Source organism: Caretta caretta, chromosome 18 (genome assembly GCF_965140235.1).
Source record: "Caretta caretta isolate rCarCar2 chromosome 18, rCarCar1.hap1, whole genome shotgun sequence".
Classification (NCBI taxonomy): domain Eukaryota; kingdom Metazoa; phylum Chordata; order Testudines; family Cheloniidae; genus Caretta; species Caretta caretta.
Window position 1 is genome coordinate 6540109 of NC_134223.1, and position 27456 is coordinate 6567564.

General features: G+C 45.1%; 1 protein-coding gene across 1 annotated transcript; it reads left to right on the forward strand.

Annotated features, from left to right (window-relative positions):
* Window positions 1-1232: 1232 nt before the first annotated feature.
* Window positions 1233-27456, forward strand: SZRD1 (SUZ RNA binding domain containing 1). The gene is made up of 4 exons (XM_048824818.2): window positions 1233-1366; window positions 20364-20413; window positions 22947-23201; window positions 24406-27456. Exons 1-4 carry the CDS (start codon window positions 1271-1273, stop codon window positions 24506-24508), a joined length of 504 nt encoding a protein of 167 aa, XP_048680775.1. The 5' UTR covers window positions 1233-1270; the 3' UTR covers window positions 24509-27456.

Consider the following 27456-nt stretch of genomic DNA (forward strand, 5'->3'; position numbering starts at 1 on the left):
GACAGGTGTGTTCATGGGCTGGGGGGGAAGGACAGGTGTGTTCATGGGCTGGGGGGGGATGACGACAGGTGTGTTCATGGGCTGGGGGGATGACGACAGGTGTGTTCATGGGCTGGGGGGGAAGGACAGGTGTGTTCATGGGCTGGGGGGGATGACGACAGGTGTGTTCATGGGCTGGGGGGGGATGACGACAGGTGTGTTCATGGGCTGGGGGGAAGGACAGGTGTGTTCATGGGCTGGGGGGATGACGACAGGTGTGTTCATGGGCCGGTTGCCTGTGGATGCGGGAGTTGGGGGGACAGGTGTGTTCATGGGCCAGGGGGTGTGTGACTGGTATGTTCATGGGCCAGCTGCCTGTGGCTGGGGACAGGTGTGTTCATGGGCTGGGGGGGATGACGACAGGTGTGTTCATGGGCTGGGGGGGATGACGACAGGTGTGTTCATGGGCTGGGGGGGGATGACGACAGGTGTGTTCATGGGCTGGGGGGGAAGGACAGGTGTGTTCATGGGCTGGGGGGGATGACGACAGGTGTGTTCATGGGCTGGGGGGATGACGACAGGTGTGTTCATGGGCTGGGGGGGAAGGACAGGTGTGTTCATGGGCTGGGGGGGATGACGACAGGTGTGTTCATGGGCTGGGGGGATGACGACAGGTGTGTTCATGGGCTGGGGGGGAAGGACAGGTGTGTTCATGGGCTGGGGGGGATGACGACAGGTGTGTTCATGGGCTGGGGGGGGATGACGACAGGTGTGTTCATGGGCTGGGGGGGATGACGACAGGTGTGTTCATGGGCTGGGGGGATGACGACAGGTGTGTTCATGGGCTGGGGGGGAAGGACAGGTGTGTTCATGGGCTGGGGGGATGACGACAGGTGTGTTCATGGGCTGGGGGGGAAGGACAGGTGTGTTCATGGGCTGGGGGGATGACGACAGGTGTGTTCATGGGCCGGTTGCCTGTGGATGCGGGAGTTGGGGGGACAGGTGTGTTCATGGGCCAGGGGGTGTGTGACTGGTATGTTCATGGGCCAGCTGCCTGTGGCTGGGGACAGGTGTGTTCATGGGTCGGGGGGGGGCAGGTGTGTCTAGGGGTTGGGGGCCGGGGGGACAGGTGTGTCCACACCTCAACTCACTCAGCCAGGCGGCTGGCTGTGCAGTGCGCATGTCCGTGGGGCTGCAGGAGCGCGCACGTGCAGAAAGGGGGCCGAGGTCGGCTCACGGCGCGCATGTGCTGAGGCTGCGGCCGCGCCGATTGCTGGCGCGGGCAGGGCGCATGCGCGGGGGCGGGCTGGCCTGGCGGCGGCGGCGGAGACTTAAAATGGAAGATGAGGAGGTCGCTGAGAGCTGGGAGGAGGCGGCCGACAGCGGGGTGAGGAAGGGCCCCGGCTCGGGCCCAGCCGCGCGCGCGGGGGAGCGCGGGCGAGGCCGCGCAGCTTGTCCAGGGGGCCCCGCCTGGGTGGTCTCCGCCGGGCGGCAGCGAAGAGCCCGGGCCCCTGAGCGCCTGCTAGGCCTCTTAAAGGGACCGTGTCCCCATTCCTGCTGGGGCCTGTCTGCCCCGCCCTCATCGCCCCGGCCCGGCGGGACAGGCAGCTGCTGGCCCGCGTGGGTCCACGGGGGCAGGATTGTGTCTCCGGCTGGCCGGGCCCCAGCTCTCCTTGGGGGGCTGGGTCGGGTCTGGGGCTTGGGGCTGGACTCGCACGTGCCTCTCACTGCGTTTAAACTCCATCGCTGCCCCCCAAGAAATGTGTCTGGATTATGTGGCGATGAATGGGGGCCTCTGGGCGAGATCTTCATCGCAGGCTGAATAATAGAGTTCTTGCTGTGGCTTAGAGTCAGGATTTCCTACCTCCAAAGGTAGCTTGAAACAAAGCAACCACAGGGAAGGTGCTGAAAGTTTTGCAGCTCACTCGCCCGCTCTCGTGAAAGATTCAAATGAAATCCCGCTTTAGAGAGACGCAGTGAGACTTGCAAAGTGTCGTGATGTTGGGTGGGCTCTGGCTCATCACCTGCTGCGGGTGATGTGGCTGGTAAGGTAATTGGTACTTGATTCTGTCAAACGTGCAACATTAAATTCATTAACTAAAGAGCTGGTATCTCTAACCAGAGGCTGACAAGAAGCATGATTCCTCTCTATACTTTTTTTTTTAAGACAAGAATGTGCCTGCTTTTAGTATTATCAAGTATTCCCTTTGTTTCACTTCAAATATCAATCACCCATTTTTGATCTTCAATAGCCAGATCAATAACTTACATATCTATTGTGTTTTTCATTCTGAAGAATCCCAAAGTTGTGTTACATACAGCACCACTGAAATGCGGTCATCATTTGAGTGGTAGTGTAGGTGGGTAACCTGTATGGTGCACACAGCTGCATGGTGAGGGAAGGGGAATTAGTATTCTTGTGAGATGTGCCCTAGCATCTTCCCTTTTCAGAGAGTGGACAAGCTAAATAACAGTAAGCTTTTAAAGTGTGAGAAGATAGAATTTGGTCTTGGACAATGTCTCTCTACTTCCTTGTTTACACTTATTAATTCATTTCTCACTATCATTATTTGGGTAAAACTGTTTTTTTCTCTGTTAAAGGATGTTGGGTTACAATTTGTTTGAAAGCCATTAAGCTAAATAAGCCAGGAGTGGAGTGATAGTGTTTGCCAGTGAAACAATTATGCAATCTGTCAGTGCTGTGATCATCATTGCTATTAGAATTTGTCTAGAACATTGGTGTTAATTCCCCATCTCGTTAAAATGTTCCATGAAGGTACATAACTTGTCTGGAGGGCTGTTGATGATTCTGGCCAAGACCAATGACTTGAAGGAATGTAGGAATTCTAGGCTTCCACCCACTTTCCCTCTGTGTGTCGTCGTGTCCCCCCCCCCCCAGTCTATACCCTTACTAGTTGTTTCTAAACTTCACTTACAGGAAAATCTCATCTCAAGTGGTGGTCCTCCTTAAAGTGTTTTCCCAGTGGGTCCAACGGGGGGAAACTGCTGTAATCCTCAGTGCAGTAGTATTCATACTGCTCAATGGAGAGCAGACTGACCACATGGTGCTAACTCCTCCATACTTGCAGCTGCTTCTACAGTTGTCCAGTCTCTTGATGCCTGTAACAGCAGTTGGAAGAAGGAGTAAACCTAGCTACCTCCTATAGAGGCTGCTGCTACATAGGAGAGGAAACAGGAGCTACCCTCAGATTGGAGATGCCAGCCACCAGTTGGAGACTCTAGGAGCTGACAGTGAGACCAGGGCCACCAGTGGTGGAGAGAGATCCCACAGGAAAAGAGGAACAGGATACATACAGGGAGTGGTGGGGGAGATGAGATGAGATGGTAAAAGCAGACAGTGTGACTCTTCACAAAGGATAAAACACTTGCCATTCTAAAGACAGCTATAGATAGACATGCTTACTCTTCATGTAAACTGTTGTAACTGCTATAAGGCTGTAAAATTTGAGAGCTGCCTTAGTGGAATCACTCTGCTACTAGAACCATGAGGGAACAGCTATGTGCAAGAGCCCATGAACTGACCTGATCATCTGTTGCTGATAGGTTTCAGAGGAACAGCCGTGTTAGTCTGTATTCGCAAAAAGAAAAGGAGTACTTGTGGCACCTTAGAGACTAACCAATTTATTTGAGCATGAGCTTAGGTCATTGTTTCTCCTCTCTCTCTCCTTCACCGAAACTTTGTTCGGCGTAGAGCAACCCCAATGACTACGACATGTAGAGCTTACCCAGTGGAGTACAACTGCTTGTCAATTTCCATCTGGAGAAGCACTATGGGCAGGTGAAGCAAAACAGGTTAAGTACTTAACTGTAGGTAGTTCATATTCTACCATGGCATGTAAGACAGGGGTGGGTTTGGAAAAATGTGTAAGCCATTCTGTAAATGGTATTCCTTTAAAAATGTATGCGTAAATATTAAAATATCTCAGTTGTTTAAATAGGAACTCCTGAGTAGTGTAGGCCTGAAATTTGGGCTTAGTTTTTTTTAAAAAACAAACCCTCTCTTTTTATTTAAAAAAAAAAAAAAACCCTGAAAAATAATAGAAATCTTTCTTTGTGGGTTTTAAGACTTCATATGAAAAGTTTCACTTGAATTTATACATGCCTCTACAGTATACTTAGTGCAACATTGCAGCATTGCTCTTAGTGCATGAGAGCTAGATAGTTACACTGATTATTCTAGTCATTTGTGAAGATGAATATGGTGCAAAAAATAAACTGTGAAAAGTAAATGTCTTTTTAAACATATGATCAGTGTAAGGTATTAGTAACCAGCAAAAAAAATAAATAAATAAACATGACTTTTAATTTGATAGTGTCCCTATGGACAATTTAATGAATACCTACCTGTTAATTATACCTTTACAAAAGATTGACTCATTAGTTGGTACTCTGTCAGTTGGGCAATATAGAACTTGTAGACTTATTTGCATATATATTTTATTTTTATCTCCTAAGTAATAATAAATGTGTGTGGGGAAAATGATGTATGAAGGATTTTTAAAGGCTTTTGTATTCCCTTTTGCTGCAGCTTGTCCCGAAAGTTGTGTCTTGTCTGATACTCTTAAAATATCAGGAATATCTAGTCTGGTATTCCCTGGTTTTGCTGGAGGAATTCCTAGATGTCTGAAAACATGTACTGTGTGCTCTCACAGCTGAACTGAAAGAATGAGTTGGTGAAACTTCAAAAAGTTGTTTGTTGCCCAGGAGTCAGAGTTTCAAACACGCTGTCTGGAAATGGCCTTTCCCTCTCAATTCTTGTGACGTCTTGTCATCAGAAGGTATGTCTGCACCGCAGTGTGTAGACCTACCCAAAGTAGCTTTAATCTTGGGCACCAACAGCAATGCAGCTGTAGCAGCGTCCGGCTAGCTGCCTTAATACAAGCCTGCCAGGGAGTCTGGGCACGTGCTCATGCTGCTATGGCTTCACTGGTATTGGTACCTTAGCTAGGTAGATTAAAGGTAGCTTGGGTGTGTCTACATGTGCTGCAATCATACTGCCAATGACAGTGTAAATATACCCAAAGTTTTCCCGGGCAGACAAGACTTTAATTTCTTACGTCAAGGAAAATAGAAAAAAAACTTTTAGGCAAATCAGGCATAAATCCAACTCTTTTCTTTGCTGGTCACCTTTAAACAAATAAAAATCAAGAATTTGAGAATTAAAAGAGAGATCAATTTAAATCTCGATTCTGAATTTTGTTGCAAGTAACACCTAAGATGACTATAACAGAGCGACTAGAGTAAACACATGTTTTTCAGTTGGTTTACTTTGTGCATTTCTGTCTAAGGCCCCCATTCCTGTAGTATCTGAACAATCACAATGTTTAATGTAGTTATCCTCATAACACACCCAGGAGGTAGGGAAAATACTGCTTGTTCCCATCTTACAGATAGGGAAACTGAGCCATGGAAAGATGTAGTGACTTGTCCACGGTCTGTGGCAGAGCAGGGAATCAAATGCACATCTTCCCCCAAGTCCAAGCCTAGCATCCTAACCACTAACATAACTTAAGTGTCCTGTTTGTGAGAGTTCCTCTGTACAGCTATAGGGAGTAACATTTTTCAAAAGTAATTGTAAAATAACAAAAATTAGCTGAGGGCCTAAAGGTAGGTGTAGCACCTGGAACCATTTTTAATCTGTTTTTTGAATCTGAATAGACTTCAAGCTGGAGACTACTTCAAGGCTAGAATGTCCGCCTTATAAGTGTATGGGGAGTATGGAGAAAAGGGGTCATTTGGAGCCAATGGTATGTCAGCCTGAGCTCTAATTTGCCTGCTTTATGTTGGTTTGATCAACTGTTCATCAATGGTATTTTGCAAATTATGCACTATATCAGTACCTCAAGACAGAAATAGGTTTGTATTGATACAGCGTTAGCTTGTTTTCACCCAGCCAGAAGTCTCCCAGAGTATACTGTTCGTTTACTAATCTGAGTGAAGGTAACTGCAGCTGTAAGTTGGGCCTGACTAATGGTTATTTATAAAATCCTGATGATCTCTTTGGCCGTCGTCTTTGAAGACCAGTACAGCAACAAATATGTTCCTCCAGCTTCAGAGTTCATGAGCCAAATACTCTGACAGATGCTGTATGGAATTTAACCTTTCATTTTTTACTCTTCAGTACAATGTTGGTGTTTAAAAGTACAGGGCAGAAGGAAAGCCTGCGTGTCTATAAAAATAATCCATGCATAACATTTAGTTAGGATACATGGTATACCAGACGTACAATTTAGCATCTTTTACTAGAACTCACCACTATTACTTGAACTTGGTAGGAAGGAAAAGCTGCCATTGCTTACAGGCTAGAAGGAGTTGGCGCGCCTGTGTTTCTGTTCATAAACAGAGATGTTAGTGACAATAGTATTCTTCACCGCTTTCGCCGTTGATGTAATTCTGATCTTTACGTAAAACTGACTCTGTACTGAAAGCCAAATTCCAATTACTTGGTACAGACCTGCAGTGAAGCGACTGATTCCAATTTGTCCTTTTAAAAATAGCTGTTGAATCTTCATATAAAAGACAAAAACGTTGATGTAACCCTTTCGGTGCGTCTTACCAACAGCCATTTCCAGTACGGCTGTGCTGCTCTTTCCCCAAGGTGTTATGTCACTGTTACCTGCAAAGAAACTGATAGTAACCTAAGGATAGTTTTTTGTTCTTTGGAAACTTGTTTCCATTCTCAAACTGTGGCTTCAAATTTAACAACTTAATAAGCCAACTTATTGGTAACATCTCTTATGGAAGCAGTGGGAGGGATAAATTCAGATTTGCTCAACCATCTCGTATCATAGTAATACTGTTCAGCTGATGGTGCTGTGGCTTCTTCTTCCAAGGAGTAGTGCTAAAATATTAATTCTAATGGCTCTTTGTGGAAGCTTAAAACTGAGCCTGGTGTAGTTCAAAGTCTAAGTTTAAATTGACTTTGAACCCTGGCCACTTGGCTAGGATGCATCTTGCACCCTGGTGTGCTATGGGGAGCAGACAGTTTAGTTTTTCTAAATTCTTAGCAGCCAGGTGATATATAAGAGCGATTGAGCAGAGTAGTGATTGTACTTCTGATCTGCACTTTTATTGTCTGTGCATTTGCTGTGTATTCTACCTTTCACTCGTGGGTCTCATAGCACTGTGAAATGGGTTAGCAGAGGCATGTAAGTAGCAGTCAGAGCTCAAGTCTTCTGACTCCCAATTCCTTGCTTCAGCCACTAAATCACGCTGCCTCCCTATATTAATATGGAATTTACTTTAGGATCTTTCCCAGCCTGTTGCAGTAAACTCTAATTGACCTGAAATGTGATCAAAGCACAACAGCTAAGGGGAAATGTTATTTCAGAGTTATGGAGTCTGACCCTGTGACTGCTAATCAGCATTGTCCTCTTGTCATAAAAGAATTATCCATTGAATTCAGTGGAACACAATGGGATTTTAATGTGTGAACAAAGAATCATACAAATATGGCTTCAGGGTAAAGTTGAAGGCTGAGGATGTTGACGAGGTTTAAAATGTATGAGGTACAAGGATGAGTTTTGATTTCAAGGATTACAAAGGAATTTGTGAAATACTATTTAAAGGCTTTTATATCCCATCAAAATATTTAGCTGTTCTGAAGCCGCAGAACACAAGTTTGTAAGTCACTGCTTAGGATTTAATGTAGTCTTGCAGAACAACTGTGGTACTTGCTGTTTCCCAGTTGTCTAACTGCACAGGCTGCTGCTAAGAATTGGCTACCTTCAGAAAACCTAAGCCCCAGTGAAGCTGAAAATAGTCTTGACTGAGAACCTTGCACTGACTACAAACTACAGCCAGGATTTAATGGGAGTACCCTAGAAAATTAATTATTGTTCCATTAATTAATGAAACATTTCTGAGAAGAGAAATTAATGGGGAAACAAACTAGACATATCTTAGAATTAGTTGTATCTAATGCCTTTTGTACTCAAGCATATCCCAAAGCACCTTATGAAGCAATGAGTCAGATATTAGTGGTTGAATGGCTGCATTATGCACTCAGCAATGGCTCATGCAACCTTGAACATTTTAAAACCTGTTCTCACTAAGTAAGGGAATTCTAGCCAGGTCCTCAGAATTATCCCCCTACACTTCATAAAATGCCATAGGAGCTTTAACTGCATCCTTACAAATAAGTAGAAAGGACCTTGTTTAACATCACTGCTGAAGGATTCAACCCCTAAAGCCCAATCCCACTCAGTTTATTCACTCTCAAATGGGATTACTCAAGTGAGTAAAGTGAGCAGGATTTAGGGGGGTTTTTTTGTGTTCAGCGGTAATTTGTACAAAGTACAGAAAGGGGCATGGCTGCTGTTCAGAATCATAACTTCCAAACATAACTTCTCTCCTTGGTGGCCATTACAGCCTGCTCCACCACACATTTTCTCTTGATTTTCCACAAAATAACTCCAATCTTGTGTTTTCAGTTCACTAGACTTCTTCCCTTACTGTTCCTTAAAGTGACAGAAAATGCTGTTCAAGCTTATTCTTAAAGAGCAACTTAAAAAAAAAGATTCTCTTTCAGAAAGTGAATCGTTTTATGAGAATATTGCCTGGATTTTTTCTGTTCCCTTGTTCATTCTCAGCAAGGGAGAAATTGACTATGCAGGAGAAATAGTAGGACAGTAATACGCAATTCACAAAGTAAACTAACTGGAAAAAAAAAGATAACTGTTTACTTTCAGTTCCAGTAACCTTGGGCATTAACTTTGTTTTTTCAGACATAAATGAGACTCCTCTATTTGATGAAGCACTAATTTTAACATTAAAAAAAATTATAGCCTATGCAGGAGACATAGGAGAAATACCAGTACATCTGAAGTGTAAACATTGTCCATATATAGAAAAATCTTGAGAAATAAGGCAAATTATCACTATTTGCACATTTCCAGAAATTCTGCCACTGGGGAACTTCAGGGAATTTCCTTCACTCACTATTTTAGTCTCTTGGGAACAGGAGAACTAGGTGGGGACTCCACCTCAAATTTGGCTATTCGTGATATGCTAATTCTTGTTCTTCTCCCTTTCCACCACTTCCCCACAAATTGGAGAACCATGCCTACCTGGTGTGGCGTCTAGCTCTGTACTGAACTGTGGATGCAGACTCCAACCAAAAGATGTCTGGAATGTGCATCCCTGGGTTGCCTTGGAGATGGATGCCCTTCATCTACATGTTCTAATGCATGCTGCAGAACACTAGTCCTCTATTAATGGAATTCTCAACCAGGATAAGTGACTATAGACAGTGATTGTGGTAGGTTTGCCTTTTGTTCTTGGTGGATGCGACAGATTACTTTTCGTTAGGTCTTGATATTTATAGCATTTGTCTCTAATGCAGATGGATGGAGATTTTGATATTAAAGCCCTACTTCATGATAAATATATAGCTTCTGTTAGCCCCTGTCCACAACAGGCTTTTAATATCAAAGGATAAGCAAAACACTGTGCTTTCTGTTGGATTCTCTTGAGTCTTAAAAAATGACTGAGATAAAAACAGCATATAGGAATTCTTTTACTAAATTTAGTAATCTATTCATAGATCCCTTTGCAGGGGAAAAAGGGGAATGTAAAATGGACTTTCTTAGCTATTGTTAATGTAAACCTGGTATATAGGAAATTGTGAAGAGGAGGTATCCTCCCATAACAGAATCCAATAATCTCAAAAGATAAACAAAGCTCTCATGCAGTGTGACCAACCCAACTAATGAGTGTGTGCGCTGCATGATATTTTCTAATAGTAAGTCTGATTGTCTCTCCTGTAAGCTCGTGCCTTTCAGTTGCTGTAGTGCTTCTGGCACTCGAGTCATAAATCAGACCCTAATTTTAACATGTTATCTGCATAGCTCAGTGACACAGTGCAGCATGTGAGGATAGTAGCTGAAGTTGGTTGAGAATCAACTGACAAAAACAGGACTGCTGGGAGCCCCTAAAGTGATCTTGTTTCAGTTTCAAAGTGTTGAGACCAAAGTTTGTGAAGTGCATCAACTTTTCAAGCCCTAAATGCATGCAATGTTATGGACTGCTAGACATGTGGAAGAGAGGTCACTAATATCCCAAATTTTTTTGCTGACCCGTTAAGGGACACTGTCCAGTAAGGTGGCAACATAATTTGAATAGGTAACATTCTGCAAACTGTAACTTGACTTTTCTTACCATGAGTGCAAAATATAGCAACACCTAATAAAAAAACAATCTCAAATAGAGCTCAAGAGTGTGAGGTAACAATGTTTGTTTCAAGAGAAAATATATGATTAATACAGTATCTCTGCATAAATACACATGAATTACAAAATGTCTTGGTAAACCCCTTGGTGGGCGCTAGCCACGGGAGTTTTAAACATAATTGGAAGCTCTCAATTGTCTGTTGCTGTTCATAGTGGGTGTCTGACTGGCGTTAGAACCCCAACATGGGTGGCGGTCAGGATTATTTGGATCATGGGTGTAACAAAGAAACCTTCTTTGGGAGAGGGTGTGAGGGTGGTAACAGTAGGGAAAAGCTGATTCTGTGCTGCCATATCATGCTTTAGAAGTGGACCAGTGAGGAGTCCTGAAATTGACCAAGGAATTACACTGCAAGGAGTCATGAGAAGGAAAGAAATAGAACACAGTAATAGGAGGGATGGTGGGAGAGAGCAGCTCTATATAGGTTCTTCTTCTGTGTTCAGTTCTGTTGTACTAAATCTTGATGTAATGAAAATATATGGTAGAACCACTTAAGCTGAGTACAACTGTATATAGTCCACTGACTATGACTTTTGGTAGGCTACAATGCCAGCTATTTGTGAGGACACTTTGGAATCTTATAGTCTATTTTGTTAAGACATTTGGCATGTGATTTCTGTGACCAACCATTTCAAATCTGAGTTAGAGCAACTGCTATGCCTCCAAATCATAGGGGTTTGTTAAATGACTATGCATGCCATGTTGACTAAGCAAGACTAATCAGTTGCTGAAGATCCAGAGTACTCAGCTGGACCATAGATGTGTGTGCACCTTTCCTCCAATACACTCATTCCCTTTGCAGTGTCATCCTTCGTGGATTACCCCAGGCATTCTTAGTCTAAAAGGGCACCCTGACAAAACTGATAGATTATTTTGAAACGGAAAAATGGGGGTCTTGCCTGTCCAATGGGAAGATTGTTGAGATTTAGTATTGTTTCCTATTTCTCATGTGGTATCTTCCCCACACACAAAAATTGCTCCCACTTGGATTCATGTGACCAACTGAGGACTTGGATGGCACAAGAAGGATAAGATGGTGTGGGGTCGCTGATGACATGGGCTATTAGGAAGAACTGCGTGGGCTGGATCTAGTATGTGACAGCAATATTGGATCATAGAATATCAGGGTTGGAAGGGACCCCAGGAGGTCATCTAGTCCAACCCCCTGCTCGAAGCAGGACCAATTCCCAGTTAAATCATCCCAGCCAGGGCTTTGTCAAGCCTGACCTTAAAAACCTCTAAAGAAGGAGATTCTACCACCTCCCTAGGTAACGCATTCCAGTGTTTCACCACCCTCTTAGTGAAAAAGTTTTTCCTAATATCCAACCTAAACCTCCCCCACTGCAACTTGAGACCATTACTCCTCGTTCTGTCATCTGCTACCATTGAGAACAGTCTAGAGCCATCCTCTTTGGAACCCCCTTTCAGGTAGTTGAAAGCAGCTATCAAATCCCCCCTCATTCTTCTCTTCTGCAGGCTAAACAATCCCAGCTCCCTCAGCCTCTCCTCATAAGTCATGTGTTCCAGACCCCTAATCATTTTTGTTGCCCTTCGCTGGACTCTCTCCAATTTATCCACATCCTTCTTGAAGTGTGGGGCCCAAAACTGGACACAGTACTCCAGATGAGGCCTCACCAATGTCGAATAGAGGGGAACGATCACGTCCCTCGATCTGCTCGCTATGCCCCTACTTATACATCCCAAAATGCCATTGGCCTTCTTGGCAACAAGGGCACACTGCTGACTCATATCCAGCTTCTCGTCCACTGTCACCCCTAGGTCCTTTTCCGCAGAACTGCTGCCTAGCCATTCGGTCCCTAGTCTGTAGCTGTGCATTGGGTTCTTCTGTCCTAAGTGCAGGACCCTGCACTTATCCTTATTGAACCTCATCAGATTTCTTTTGGCCCAATCCTCCAATTTGTCTAGGTCCCTCTGTATCCTATCCCTCCCCTCCAGCATATCTACCACTCCTCCCAGTTTAGTATCATCCGCAAATTTGCTGAGAGTGCAATCCACACCATCCTCCAGATCATTTATGAAGATATTGAACAAAACCGGCCCCAGGACCGACCCTTGGGGCACTCCACTTGATACTGGCTGCCAACTAGACATGGAGCCATTGATAACTACCTGTTGAGCCCGACAATCTAGCCAGCTTTCTACCCACCTTATAGTGCATTCTTCCAGCCCATACTTCCTTAACTTGCTGACAAGAATACTGTGGGAGACCGTGTCAAAAGCTTTGCTAAAGTCAAGAAACAATACATCCACTGCTTTCCCTTCATCCACAGAACCAGTAATCTCATCATAAAAGGCGATTAGATTAGTCAGGCATGACCTTCCCTTGGTGAATCCATGCTGGCTGTTCCTGATCACTTTCCTCTCATGCAAGTGCTTCAGGATTGATTCTTTGAGGACCTGCTCCATGATTTTTCCAGGGACTGAGGTGAGGCTGACTGGCCTGTAGTTCCCAGGATCCTCTTTCTTCCCTTTTTTAAAGATTGGCACTACATTAGCCTTTTTCCAGTCATCCGGGACTTCCCCCGTTCGCCACGAGTTTTCAAAGATAATGGCCAATGGCTCTGCAATCACAGCCGCCAATTCCTTCAGCACTCTCGGATGCGACTTGTGCACGTCCAGCTTTTCTAAATAGTCCATAACCACCTCTATCTCCACAGAGGGCTGGCCATCTCTTCCCCATTTTGCGATGCCCAGCGCAGCAGTCTGGGAGCTGACCTTGTTAGTGAAAACAGAGGCAAAAAAAGCATTGAGTACATTAGCTTTTTCCACATCCTCTGTCACTAGTTTGCCTCCCTCATTCAGTAAGGGGCCCACACATTCCTTGGCTTTCTTCTTGTTGCCAACATACCTGAAGAAACCCTTCTTGTTACTCTTGACATCTCTGGCTAGCTGCAGCTCTAGGTGCGATTTGGCCCTCCTGATATCATTCCTACATGCCCGAGCAATATTTTTATACTCTTCCCTGGTCATATGTCCAACCTTCCACTTCTTGTAAGCCTCTTTTTTATGTTTAAGATCCGCTAGGATTTCACCATTAAGCCAAGCTGGTCGCCTGCCATATTTACTATTCTTTCGACTCATCGGGATGGTTTGTCCCTGTAACCTCAACAGGGATTCCTTGAAATACAGCCAGCTCTCCTGGACTCCTTTCCCCTTCAAGTTAGTCCCCCAGGGGATCCTGGCCATCCGTTCCCTGAGGGAGTCGAAGTCTGCTTTCCTGAAGTCCAGGGTCCGTATCCTGCTGCTTACCTTTCTTCCCTGTGTCAGGATCCTGAACTCAACCAACTCATGGTCACTGCCTCCCAGATTCCCATCCACTTTTGCTTCCCCCACTAATTCTACCCGGTTTGTGAGCAGCAGGTCAAGAAAAGCGCCCCCCCTAGTTGGCTCCTCTAGCACTTGCGCCAGGAAATTGTCCCCTACGCTTTCCAAAAACTTCCTGGATTGTCTATGCACCGCTGTATTGCTCTCCCAGCAGATATCAGGAAAATTAAAGTCACCCATGAGAATCGGGGCATGCGATCTAGTAGCTTCCGTGAGCTGCCGGAAGAAAGCTTCATCTACCTCATCCCCCTGGTCCGGTGGTCTATAGCAGACTCCCACCACTACATCACTCTTGTTGCACACACTTCTAAACTTAATCCAGAGACACTCAGGTTTTTCTGCAGTTTCGTACCGGAGCTCTGAGCAGTCATACTGCTCCCTTACATACAGTGCTACTCCCCCACCTTTTCTGCCCTGCCTGTCCTTCCTGAACAGTTTATAACCATTCATGACAGTACTCCAGTCATGTGAGTTATCCCACCAAGTCTCTGTTATTCCGATCACGTCATAGTTCCTTGACATCACCAGGACCTCCAGTTCCCCCTCAGGGATTGAACTCACAACTCTCAATGGCCCCCTCAGGGATTGAACTCGCAACCCTGGGTTTAGCATGCCAATGCTCAAACCACTGAGCTATCCCTCCCCCCATGTGTGATCACAAAGTGTTTGTGTAATTGGAATAGGGTGAAGATGGGAAGTATCTCCTCTTGGAAGAGTACCCAGTCGTTCTAATTACAATGATTTGTGGCATGACCAGGATATTCTTTCATCTCAACTCTGCTCTGATTGTGAGGCTGTTCTAGCACTTGCATGAGAGGAAAGTGATCAGGAACAGCCAGCATGGATTCACCAAGGGAAGGTCATGCCTGACTAATCTAATCGCCTTCTATGATGAGATTACTGGTTCTGTGGATGAAGGAAAAGCAGTGGATGTATTGTTTCTTGACTTTAGCAAAGCTTTTGACACGGTCTCCCACAGTATTCTTGTCAGCAAGTTAAGGAAGTATGGGCTGGATGAATGCACTACAAGGTGGGTAGAAAGCTGGCTAGATTGTCGGGCTCAACGGGTAGTGATCAATGGCTCCATGTCTAGTTGGCAGCCGGTATCAAGTGGTGTGCCCCAAGGGTCGGTCCTGGGGCCGGTTTTGTTCAATATCTTCATAAATGATCTGGAGGATGGTGTGGATTGCACTCTCAGCAAATTTGCGGATGATACTAAACTGGGAGGAGTGGTAGATACGCTGGAGGGGAGGGATAGGATACAGAAGGACCTAGACAAATTGGAGGATTGGGCCAAAAGAAATCTGATGAGGTTCAATAAGGATAAGTGCAGGGTCCTGCACTTAGGACGGAAGAACCCAATGCACAGCTACAGACTAGGGACCGAATGGCTAGGCAGCAGTTCTGCGGAAAAGGACCTAGGGGTGACAGTGGACGAGAAGCTGGATATGAGTCAGCAGTGTGCCCTTGTTGCCAAGAAGGCCAATGGCATTTTGGGATGTATAAGTAGGGGCATAGCGAGCAGATCGAGGGACATGATCGTTCCCCTCTATTCGACATTGGTGAGGCCTCATCTGGAGTACTGTGTCCAGTTTTGGGCCCCATACTTCAAGAAGGATGTGGATAAATTGGAGAGAGTCCAGCGAAGGGCAACAAAAATGATTAGGGGTCTGGAACATATGAGTTATGAGGAGAGGCTGAGGGAGCTGGGATTGTTTAGCCTGCAGAAGAGAAGAATGAGGGGGGATTTGATAGCTGTTTTCAACTACCTGAAAGGGGGTTCCAAAGAGGATGGCTCTAGACTGTTCTCAGTGGTAGCAGATGACAGAACAAGGAGTAATGGTCTCAAGTTACAGTGGGGGAGGTTTAGATTGGATATTAGGAAAAACTTTTTCACTATGAGGGTGGTGAAACACTGGAATGCGTTACCTAGGGAGGTGGTAGAATCTCCTTCCTTAGAGGTTTTTAAGGTCAGGCTTGACAAAGCCCTGGCTGGGATGATTTAACTGGGAATTGGTCCTGCTTTGAGCAGGGGGTTGGACTAGATGACCTTCTGGGGTCCCTTCCAACCCTTATATTCTATGATTCTATGAAATTGTCAGGAGCAACTTAGTTGTTAGTATGATTGTAATTAGGGGTTTGATCGGAAGAAAGTTAAGAGGGATTGTGATGTTAGGTTTGCCTACCTAGCAAGTTAGTATAGTGCAAGCCACATTGTGAACCTAGAGCACACTAGTTTAACATACGTTAATGTCCCATGCGGATGCTGCTACAGCTCACTAAAAGTTCCTTACTGAGCTTTGATGTACTCGGTTTCATAGCACACTAAGGAACTGCTAGTGCACTGTAGACGTGCACACAAGCAATGTTAGTGTGTGTGAAACTCATGTGCTCTAAGTTCACATTCTGGCTTGTGGTCCATTCACTCACCATGTAGACAAGCCCCTTGACTCTCATTCCAAGTACATCCAAGGAAGCAAGGAAGTGGTCTTTACATGTGCAGAAAAGAATCTGATGTGAAAACCATAATAATTTTACAAGAGAGGTGGCTTTTAACTCTTGAATTGACTTGACTGAAAGGGGAAGTTTCTGGCACTAGCTCTCTGAGGATGGTGATAGAGAAAGTAAAGGGTGGGGAGGGAGGGAATGAGAGTTTATGGAGGTGGGAGCCCTCCAGCATCACCAAAATGAGATTTCAGAATACTCTGAATGCTCTGCTATAAAAAATAAAATTTAATCTGTGTGCCATGAAAACCGCCTGTGAGGTTCTAAAACGTGGCCCATAGCCCCCTCTTTGTGTGACTGCAGGGTATTGACAGCTGAACAGTCCCAGACTTTTATTACTGATTGATTTGGAAAAGCAATTTCTGCTCCATTATTTTTGGCCATTATCTTTGAAAACTCGTGGCGAACGGGGGAAGTCCCGGATGACTGGAAAAAGCCTAATGTAGTGCCAATCTTTAAAAAAGGGAAGAAGGAGGATCCTGGGAACTACAGGCCAGTAAGCCTCACTTCAGTCCCCGGAAAAATCATGGAGCAGGTCCTCAAAGAATCAATGCTGAAGCACTTACATGAGAGGAAAGTGATCAGGAACAGCCAGCATGGATTCACCAAGGGAAGGTCATGCCTGACTAATCTAATCGCCTTCTATGATGAGATTACTGGTTCTGTGGATGAAGGGAAAGCAGTGGATGTATTGTTTCTTGACTTTAGCAAAGCTTTTGACACGGTCTCCCACAGTATTCTTGTCAGCAAGTTAAGGAAGTATGGGCTGGATGAATGCACAATAAGGTGGGTAGAAAGTTGGCTAGATCGTTGGGCTCAACGGGTAGTGATCAATGGCTCCATGTCTAGTTGGCAGCCGGTGTCAAGTGGAGTGCACCAGGGGTTGGTCCTGGGGCCGGTTTTGTTCAATATCTTCATAAATGATCTGGAGGATGGTGTGGATTGCACTCTCAGCAAATTTGCAGATGATACTAAACAGGGAGGAGTGGTAGATACGCTGGAGGGCAGGGATAGGATACAGAGGGACCTAGACAAATTGGAGGATTGGGCCAAAAGAAATCTGATGAGGTTCAATAAGGATAAGTGCAGGGTCCTGCACTTAGGACGGAAGAACCCAATGCACAGCTACAGACTAGGGACCGAATGGCTAGGCAGCAGTTCTGCGGAAAAGGACCTAGGGGTGACAGTGGACGAGAAGCTGGATATGAGTCAGCAGTGTGCCCTTGTTGCCAAGAAGGCCAATGGCATTTTGGGATGTATAAGTAGGGGCATAGCGAGCAGATTGAGGGACGTGATCGTCCCCCTCTATTCGACATTGGTGAGGCCTCATCTGGAGTACTGTGTCCAGTTTTGGGCCCCACACTTCAAGAAGGATGTGGATAAATTGGAGAGAGTCCAGCGAAGGGCAACAAAAATGATTAGGGGTCTGGAACACATGAGTTATGAGGAGAGGCTGAGGGAACTGGGATTGTTTAGTCTGCAGAAGAGAAAAATGAGGGGGGATTTGATAGCTGCTTTCAACTACCTGAGAGGTAGTTCCAGAGAGGATGGTTCTAGACTATTCTCAGTGGTGGAAGAGGACAGGACAAGGAGTAATGGTCTCAAGTTGCAGTGGGAGAGGTTTAGGTTGGATATTAGGAAAAACTTTTTCACTAGGAGGGTGGTGAAACACTGGAATGCATTGCCTAGGGAGGTGGTGGAATCTCCTTCCTTAGAAGTTTTTAAGGTCAGGCTTGACAAAGCCCTGGCTGGGATGATTTAATTGGGTATGGGTCCTGCTTTTGAGCAGGGGGTTGGACTAGATGACCTCCTGAGGTCCCTTCCAACCCTGATATTCTATGATTCCTGTCAAGGAAGCAAAACCCTCAAGCAAATAGTATGGCTTTGTTGTATTTTTTTAATCTCTCCCTGGAACATGTGCAAATTGGTTGAAGCCTTTAGACACCTGGCAAAATGCCAATGAATCTCTGCTGGTGCAAAGCAAAGGTGCCTCTATCTTAAGTTTTTGATATCTAGAGAGTGATCTTATTGGAGAATGGGACTCGTTTCTAAGATGTGATGTGATGCAGCTTAAAGACAGTACTTGTGTGAGAAAACACGGGTTAGTTTTTCTCTTATTTAAGATTGTGAAATGGTACTGGCTACTGTAAGTTACCACTAGGTATAAATGCATCAGGCAAATATTTGATGTGTCATTTGGCAAGTAGAGATTTAGGAGCTGTAATGAGTGATGTTCCCCAAAACACAGGTGTTTTTGCCCCCCTCCTCCCCCCCAAGAGTCAGTACTCTGTAAAGGGTTCAGCCCAGTCATGCTCTCATGTCAGACATGTAAGAGAAACCAAAGTAGGCTTTCCAGCTCGACTCCTTGTAAAGCTTCATGTGCTTACAGTAAGCCTTCGCTTTTTTTGTAGCTTCCAATTGTATTTCCATAGGGCTACTGTGAAACCTGTAACTCCCTTTCTCTGTGCTATCCTGCCAGGTATCTGTTCCCTATTGCTGGCTGCATGTTGAGTGTAACAAGGAGTCTAGTCTTCCATGTTCCCCAGAGGGGGATTATCAAATTCAGCTCCTGTTTAAAGGAGTTGTGGGACATGATTGGCTTGGATGTTTTGGACACAAGACTGATTTTGAAGCTTGGTCACTGTGTAGTGTTCAAAGTAACTGAAATAGCACTGTAAATTAAAAGCATGGAACTCTTAAGCTGGTTGAGATGCTGCTCTTTCCCCATCCTACTCCCAAATAACAGAGTTGTTAATGAGATGTTTGAGGAAGCATCCTTCCAGTTGTCTACTACCTGGGGCGAGGGTAGTTAAGCACTTGGCTTTCACAATGCTTTTTTTTTTTTTTTTAAATGCTCTTTTCTATAGCAGGAAATTAACCTCTTTTGGACTTGTGCAGACATATAAGGCAGCTCCTTCACCTTGATTTGATCCTCAGATTCAGCACCAGCCAGTACAGGAGACTTCTAGCTCCCAGCCAAGATGGCTGCATCTCCACTTCCAGTTCCCAGCCAGTCTTTCTGTTCTTGCAGGTGTTGAGAAGTAGGCAGCTTCTGATATGCTTTATTTATGCATACACCCTCAACCGTCTGTGTAGCATTGCAACTTGATGCTAACTTTTCTGACAATATTAGGAGTCTTTATGACGTCGAAAGAGGCTGTAGGTGCCTAGAACTATGTCATTGTCATAGTCAAATGGCTTAACTTTGGTTTGGTTTTGCAATTGAAAAACCTACCAAACCATTCATTGCCCTTTTCCAGTTAAAATCAAAGTTTGCTCCACCCAGACCGCTGTGGCTTCTTGAACACACAACTCAGTGGAACATTATGAAGCTGCCATCTGGTAGTACTTTTACCAATTTCAGCATAGTCACTTGAGCTTTTGGCTACAGGTTTCTCAGGCTGGTGGCCCTAGAACCACACAACCAATAGTAAAACCATACTTATATAGAACCAAGTAGGGTTGTCAGTGACTTAGCATTTGCATCCCTTCCCTGTTCTTAGTATAGTGGGGAATTGCTACGCAAACCACATGAAGCTGAATGGATGGCAGTAGGCCACATAGCTTCCAACCTGATAATGGCTCGTGATGGCAATGCAGACAGCCTCTCTCCTTAGGAGCAAGCTTTCACTATGGCTCTGGTTATGAGTTGAGTTCATATAATAGCTTTGTAAGCTAGCAAATGGGCGGAGGACAGCAAGCTGAGCCAGCGGTATACACTTCCTTGAGCCCTGCTAGTTACCACCTGCATGACTGAATCAAGGAGCAGCAGCTACCCCAGTGGTCTGTTCCAGTGTAACTGTACCAGAGACACTCAGGTATATTTTCCTCTTCCTCAGTGGAGTGTATAATATGTGAAACTATTTAATGTTACTCTGATTGTTAAACAGTCACATTTCACTCCAGAGGAAGCTTCAGTGGTCGCTTAAGTGCTTGGGGAATCCTTGGGATCAAAGGTGCTGTTCCGATGAGATGAACTGCCACTCTATCACCATGAAACTTTTTAAAAAGCCATTAGTATGGGTCCCAAACTATCTTTAATGCTTTGCTGTTCTCCTACTGCTAATACCAACGAATACAGGGAAATGTACATGACCCTTTCATATAAGGGTTTGGATTTTTTTTTTCAGATTGGTATCTTTCTGTGTGTGATTTGCAAGCAAGTAAGAGTATTGTTGTAATGGAAAAAGTGAGACTAAAGAAATTACAGGTGTCCTCAAGTAGAATCTGTAAATTCTCTATAAAAGGGGAGAGGTTTCACACTGTGTTTCTCATATCCCTTACAGGAAATAGATAGACGGTTGGAAAAGAAACTGAAGATTACTCAAAAGGAAAGGTAATGGTGATCTGTTGGTCTGAAACACCCTTGTTCTAGGCTCCCCTGCCTGGAGTTGGACACTTGCAGGTTCAGAGAGTTGGCACAGGAGGGTAAATTGCATTAGATACCCACTAAATTTGATGTAACTAACCTCCAATTTGAGCTAAGAAATGGGGAGCTTGTATTAAGTAATATGTCACTTTGTGGCACCTCTAATCCATAGCAGTGTAGCTGAAAGATCATTGGGGGATAATTTGATCCCTGAAGTAGCGTATTCAAGAGCAGATATAGCCACGCCTATAGGGAAGCCATTTAAAAAACGGCAAAAAAACAAAACTGAAATAGAATGAAGAAATTGGTGAAAGCCAAGTAACCCCTTCATGTACCAACTCTTTTTTGACCTGCTGTGCTCTGTCAGTGAGACTTTTGTGCCTGTATTCTGGCTTGGGTGGGTTACATCATCCTGTGCTGCCACAAACCTATCACTACTGGTTCTGTGGATGAAGGGAAAGCAGTGGACGTATTGTTTCTTGACTTTAGCAAAGCTTTTGACGCTGTCTCCCACAGTATTCTTGCCAGCAAGTTAAGGAAGTATGGGCTGGATGAATGCTCTATAAGGTGGGTAGAAAGTTGGCTAGATTGTCGGGTTAAACAGGTTGTGATCAATGGCTCCATGTCTAGATGGCAGCTGGTATCAAGTGGAGTGCCCCAAGGGTCGGTCCTGGGGCCGGTTTTGTTCAATATCTTCATAAATGATCTGGAGGGTGGTGTGGATTGCACTCTCCGCAAATTTGCGGATGATACTAAACTAGGAGGAGTGGTAGATACGCTGGAGGGCAGGAATAGGATACAGAGGGACCTAGACAAATTGGAGGATTGGGCCAAAAGAAATCTGAGGTTCAACAAAGATAAGTGCAGGGTCCTGCACTTAGGACGGAAGAATCCAATGCACCGCTACAGACTAGGGACCGAATGGCTAGGCAGCAGTTCTGCGGAAAAGGACCTAGGGGTGACAGTGGACGAGAAGCTGGATATGAGTCAACAGTGTGCCCTTGTTGCCAAGAAGGCCAATGGCATTTTGGGATGTATAAGTAGGGGCATAGCCAGCAGATCGAGGGATATGATCGTTCCCCTCTATTTGACATTGGTGAGGCCTCATCTGGAGTACTGTATCCAGTTTTGGGCCCCACACTTCAAGAAGGATGTGGAAAAATTGGAGAGAGCCCAGCGAAGGGCAACAAAAATGATTAGAGGTCTGGAACACATGAGTTATGAGGAGAGGCTGAGGGAACTGGGATTGTTTAGTCTGCAGAAGAGAAGAATGAGGGGGGATTTGATAGCTGCTTTCAACTACCTGAGAGGTGGTTCCAAAGAGGATGGTTCTAGACTATTCTCAGTGGTAGAAGATGACAGGACAAGGAGTAATGGTCTCAAGTTGCAGTGGGGGAGGTTTAGGTTGGATATTAGGAAAAACTTTTTCACTATGAGGGTGGTGAAACACTGGAATGCATTACCTAGGGAGGTGGTAGAATCTCCTTCCTTAGAAGTTTTTAAGGTCAGGCTTGACAAAGCCCTGGCTGGGATGATTTAATTGGGGACTGGTCCTGCTTTGAGCAGGGGGTTAGACTAGATGGCCTCCTGAGGTCCCTTCCAATCCTGATATTCTATGACTTGTCACTGTTCTCAGTGATGTGAATTGGGTTTCTATCTTCCTGCTTGCTCTACCTCCCCTCCCCACCTCTCTTTCTCCCCCACAAACCAAAAAAAAAAAAAAAAAAAATCTAAACTTCTGATGAGTGTCAGTCTTTGGTTCAGTTTTCTGGTGGCTCAATAAGGGCAAATGCCTAAGCTAACAGAATTGTTTTGTTGTGATTTTAGGTGGGAGAGGGACTGTACCAAAAATCTGAAGTGGGGTTGTGGGGACATAATTCCAGAAAGGAAGGTGGGTGGAGCTGGAGAGAGAATATCAAATGCTGATGCATGCTGTAGGAAATCCTGAGATAACTTAATTATATTTTCCTTCCTACATGTTCAAATGTAGGTGCTATGGGTTTTTTTAGCACTCGGGAATGGGCCAGATGCCTCACAAAACTATAGAATACTTCCTGCCTCAAAGAATTTACAAGCTAACTTGGGACACCCCAACTCAGAAACTTTGGGCTTTTAATTTTTAAGATTGAAACTGGTAACAAAAAACTCTAATTCATCATCCCACCCAGTTGAAAGTGAGATTCTCTGGTCCGTGTCCTAGCACCCCTCCTTTTCTTCTTCCCCCACCCCCCCTTTTCTTTTTTTTTAAAGGAGAGGAACCAAAGCACCAGGTCTATCTTCTGCCCTTCCACACGTTTGACTTGAGTGGGCAAATCTCAAATAAGGATGCTCTCTACTACAGTATCTGAGTTGCAACTATAACAAGGTCTTTAATTGTTGCAAGACACCTCCTAGTCATGAAGACGGTATCCGTCTGGCAGGGCTCCCGCTCCCAGCAGTTAACGCTTTCTGTCAGTGGGATATAGATACTAATTAAATGTTTGTGTCTTTTCTTAAACAGCAGAAAATCAAAATCTCCTCCTAAAGTGCCGATTGTCATTCAGGACGACAGCCTTCCCTCAGGTCCTCCTCCACAGATCAGGATCTTAAAGAGGCCCACAACTAACGGTGTGCTTAGTAACCCCAACTCTGTGAGCAGACCAGCTTTTCCAGTAAAGTCTCTGGCACAGAGAGAAGCAGAATACGCAGAAGCCAGAAAACGAATTCTGGGCAGCGCAAGCCCAGAAGAGGAACAGGAGAAACCCATTCTAGACAGGTGAGAATGGCTGGGCTTAATGGCAATTCTAGCCGCATCCCTGAACTAACCCCTGTAGGAAGTCCTTCAGCAAATGCCATCCTACAGATGATAGTCCTCCAGAGGGAAGAGGAGCCAGGCTGATACCTAATATGTCACATACCTAACGCCCACGGAGAGGTGGGGGCATGCTGTTAGCAAATGTGACACGGTATAGCTCAAATGCATAGAAATGAAAGCAAATGCTTATTGGAAGCAAAGGTGTTTAGATACAGATTGTGGGCTTTTAAACACCTTCCTCGAGGACAAAACCTTCTCTGACATAACCAGGGGACTAGGCAGCAGGAGCAGGTTGACTCTGCAAGGAAGGACTTGCCATGTTTCATACAAATGTCTTTAATAGTAAAACAAAAGGATTAGAAATAATTCTGCACAGATCAGTGTCTGTCTGTCTACACAGGGAGCATAACCTTTCAACAAAATGTGACTGTTTCCCCAAGCAAGGGGGCTACCGAGTTGAGAGTCTTGTCTATGACTATCAAGCTGAGCTGGCTAGCCTCACTCAAATGGTGTGGAACAAGCTGAATTTACATCCCCCCCACAGCCATGCTGCTTTATCACTGATTGGAGATTAGAAAGGGACAGACCAGTTGCTCCAGAGGCACTTTCCCACCCCATATTGCATGTTCTGCCCTGCCTTCTGATCGACATCTAATTGGCTCTGTAGTCCTTTCCCAGTGTATTCTCCAACTAAACATAACCGTGGAGGGGGGGGATCAACTTAAACTGGAGTCCTGTTTGAACAGACCAGCAGCCACTCTTTCCAAAGACCAAAGGACTTCAGTTTAAAAAAAGAAAAGGTGTGCGTGGGGTGGGAAAAGGTGCATCACTGGAATGGCTTTCTGACAAAAGACAGAAATGATAAATGTTCCTAAAGAACATCAGTGAACAAAGGGGTTGGTAACAAAACCAGAGCAGGATGATTCCGCTCGGGTAAGGTAGGAACTTGGACTTTGAAGTTACCTGAGTTTTGGCTGCCGAAGAGCAGGGCTTGGGGAAATGGAGCACTAGTCAATTCTCAATTGCCTGTGAGATCCTGCAGAGTACAGCAGCACTTTCACCATGGCGGTGACTTTCCACTGATGGACTCTTCCCCGTCTTAGTTGGAATTGCATGGGGGAGGTAGACGTATTTCTTCTTTTTAAGACTGATTTCTTTCCTGCAGGCCAACAAGGATCTCCCAGCCAGAAGATTCCAGGCAGCCCAATAATGTGATACGGCAACCACTGGGTCCTGATGGTTCACAAGGCTTCAAACAACGCAGATAGATATGGGCAAGAGATCACGCTGTCAAAAGCAGGGTCAGCTGCCACGGGTTGCACTGCCGTGGTGGACAAATGGACTTGAGCAGAGGGAACTACCTGGTTTACTTGCACTGTGATCCCTTTGCTCTGCCCACTGTGACCTTGAACCCCATGCACTGTGACCCCCTGCTCCACCCACTGTGATTGGCACACCGACGAGGGCTGTCCCAAGTCACTGTAAAAGGAAGGGGGGTACGTTAAGGACTCTGAACAGGTGCAGAGTCGTGTGTGCCACTTCAGTTGAAGCTAGCGCCAGCAATAATGTTTATCATACTCATTAGCCTGGGATTTAAAAGAGGAATGGGAAGCCTCCCCACATGTGCATGTTGTCTCTCTCACTTCTGAGCGAGTTCTGTTTCAAAGAATCTTTGTTTTTTGTTTGTAAATCAGATCAACTTTAAACCAAGTGCATGGGAAGGGTTTTAACTGTTTAGTTTGTTTTAATTGAGAGAGGTAGTTGATAGTGTTCTAAAAAAGGAGTTTCTAGGAATTTCCACAATATAATGGCTAGGATTTGGCAAGCTTAGCTTCTCGTTCTGTATCTCCACTGCTGCCAAGCAAATGGAAGGGGACTTCCAGGTACCTGGGCTTTCTAATTGCCTTGGCCCCAGAAGCCAGTGGAGTCCAGTGGCCTAGTTCGCTTACTGCACCTGTCATAAGCTTGGCTAGTTTTCTGCTGGCTTGAGGAAAAACTTAGTAATACATTTCTTGTATTTGGGGAGAAGGGAATGTCGACGGATCCCATGGAGACACCTGCTGCTTCCAGCAGAGAAAGCAGGGTGAAGGAACAGGGCTCTGTTGCATCTAGGTTTACAAGCTAGGAATAGACTAGTTCAATACTGTACTGGTCCACTCCGGTTAGTGCATGGTAACGAGCCTGGCTCTGTGCAGCATGTGCTTGTTGGAAGGCTGACGTATGGCAGGAGGCTGGGCAACCACTGCTCCAAAGGTTTGAACCCTAAGTGGCTTGTGATGGACCGATGGCTTATGGTACAATTCCAGTGCTGTACTTGATGCATTTACTTCTAGAAATCATAGACATCGGGAACAAACCATGTTCAATAAAGTTTGGAAAAAAAATCCCTGTTTTCATGCATTGGTGGTAACAAATGGCTTTCTGCTAAGCTCTGTCCTCCAGCCCCCAAAAAAGAAAGGGGTCTGAGGAAGGGGTCCTGGCCATGGAAGAGAATTTTAAGGTACCACCAAATCAGCTGTTGCAAGCTGTCAAATATAGCTACTCCATTGCTTCTCCTGTGCCCTATACTATTGTGTTGCATTGTCTAACTGTATATTAGACAATAAGGAAGCTGATCAACTCTTAATATTAATTGTCTCAAGGGATTAGATGAACACTAAAGCTTCCTTCTGCTGGGGCAACAAGAATGTATCTTGTATGCTGGAAAGACTCCAGTAGTAGAGATGTCTCAGCATGTTGATAGGACCTGTTACTGTAGACAGCATGTGTGGCATAGAAACAGACTATCTTTCTGTGACAGCAGCCAGAGGCCAAGAAGGATTTAGATCATCCCTTCACCTAAAAGGACCGTGGGCTAGTCTGCTTCACTGTGTTTCCAGAAGCTGCCTTTCCACACAGTTGGTTTTTTGGAGGATGTATTCTGTACAGGTGCAATATGACATGGGCCACTGTTTGTGCTTAATAGGTTGAATATTGGGCACCTGAACCCATCTTCTTTTGCCTGAAAGGAAGCAGCTGTACAGAACCTCTGCCTAAAGTGAGTTGTATGGGAGATTCCCATACAGTAAACCAAGATGTGTACAGAAATACAGCAAACAACTGGTAAAATAAACTACCTGTGTACAAAAGATGAAATCTACTAGAACGTTGATCTTTTAACTGAATTTCTTTTCTGTCCTGCCCTCCTGCGATTCCCTAAATCAAGTGAGCCCTTGGAATGCTTGTTAAAGGATTATAATTTTTTTTTTACGCTGCTGTAATCAGAGAGGTGGGCACAGGTGTACAGATGTCCCATTAGGCCTGCAGTTGGGCTCAAGTCCTTGTGGTTTTATAAGACTGTAATCTGATGTTTACCTAACTTCCTCTCAGGTAGGGCTTGGAATGTGCTGCATGAGCACCTGTACAAGCCGCCAGCAGCTGCTTCACAGGAAACATCTTTCCCTCATGGCAGCAAGGAGAAACTGATGGGAAGAGTAGCTGGATGGGGGAGGGTAGAAGAGAAGAGGATGGGGAAAGACATTTGCGATAACTGTGTAGTCACCACGCCTTTCCTTAATCAATAATTAAAATAGCTATTACTTTGGCTGGCCAGCTGCTGGCAAAAGCCTCCTGATGTAGCTTCTGATATCTTGCCAATGTTAGGACAACAGTATCCCTTTTCTACCACCTGGTACCTGTATATCAGGGGTCTGACATCCTTGCTAGCTGCTCATAGGACAAAATCAGGTCCTCCAGCATCAACCTCACATAACTAATATAAGATTATGTGGGGGGAGCTAACCAGAGCACCCCTCTCCAGCTTATTCATCCTTATAGCGTGGTCAGTCAGGATGCTTCCAACCTGCGGGCGGGGGGGGGCAACGTTCCTGGAGAAACCTGCCACTAGGCCCCCTCTTCCAGGTGGACAGTAGGTCAGTGATCCTGTCCAGAAATCAGTGTTGGGATAAGTCAAAGGCCCTGTTTACAGAGGGGCTAGAGCTCTTGTTCTAATACATGTTTATAGGGTTTTTTGTGTGTGTTCTTAGGGGCACTTTATGGTTATCTGTGTGTGTGTATGCGTGTGCACGCATGTGTGTGTGTTCAGGTGGTAAGTGCAAAGCTGTGTGCATCTGCTACAGGACACACAGCTGTCTGTCTCCCCATGGAAGTGCTCCTAAGTATGCAGAAAAACATTTTATAAATTGTATTTTAAATAAATGTGTTAAACTTTTTAAAA

What these genes read in the sequence shown, in the direction of transcription:
- SZRD1 (XM_048824818.2), top strand. Translation starts at nt 1,271, where the DNA reads ATGCGCGGGGGCGGGCTGGCCTGGCGGCGGCGGCGGAGACTTAAAATG. An exon ending in AGGAGGCGGCCGACAGCGGG is followed by an intron (nt 1,367 to 20,363) that starts GTGAGGAAGGGC and finishes TATCCCTTACAG; the next exon opens with GAAATAGATAGACGGTTGGA. An exon ending in GAGAAACCCATTCTAGACAG is followed by an intron (nt 23,202 to 24,405) that starts GTGAGAATGGCT and finishes TCTTTCCTGCAG; the next exon opens with GCCAACAAGGATCTCCCAGC.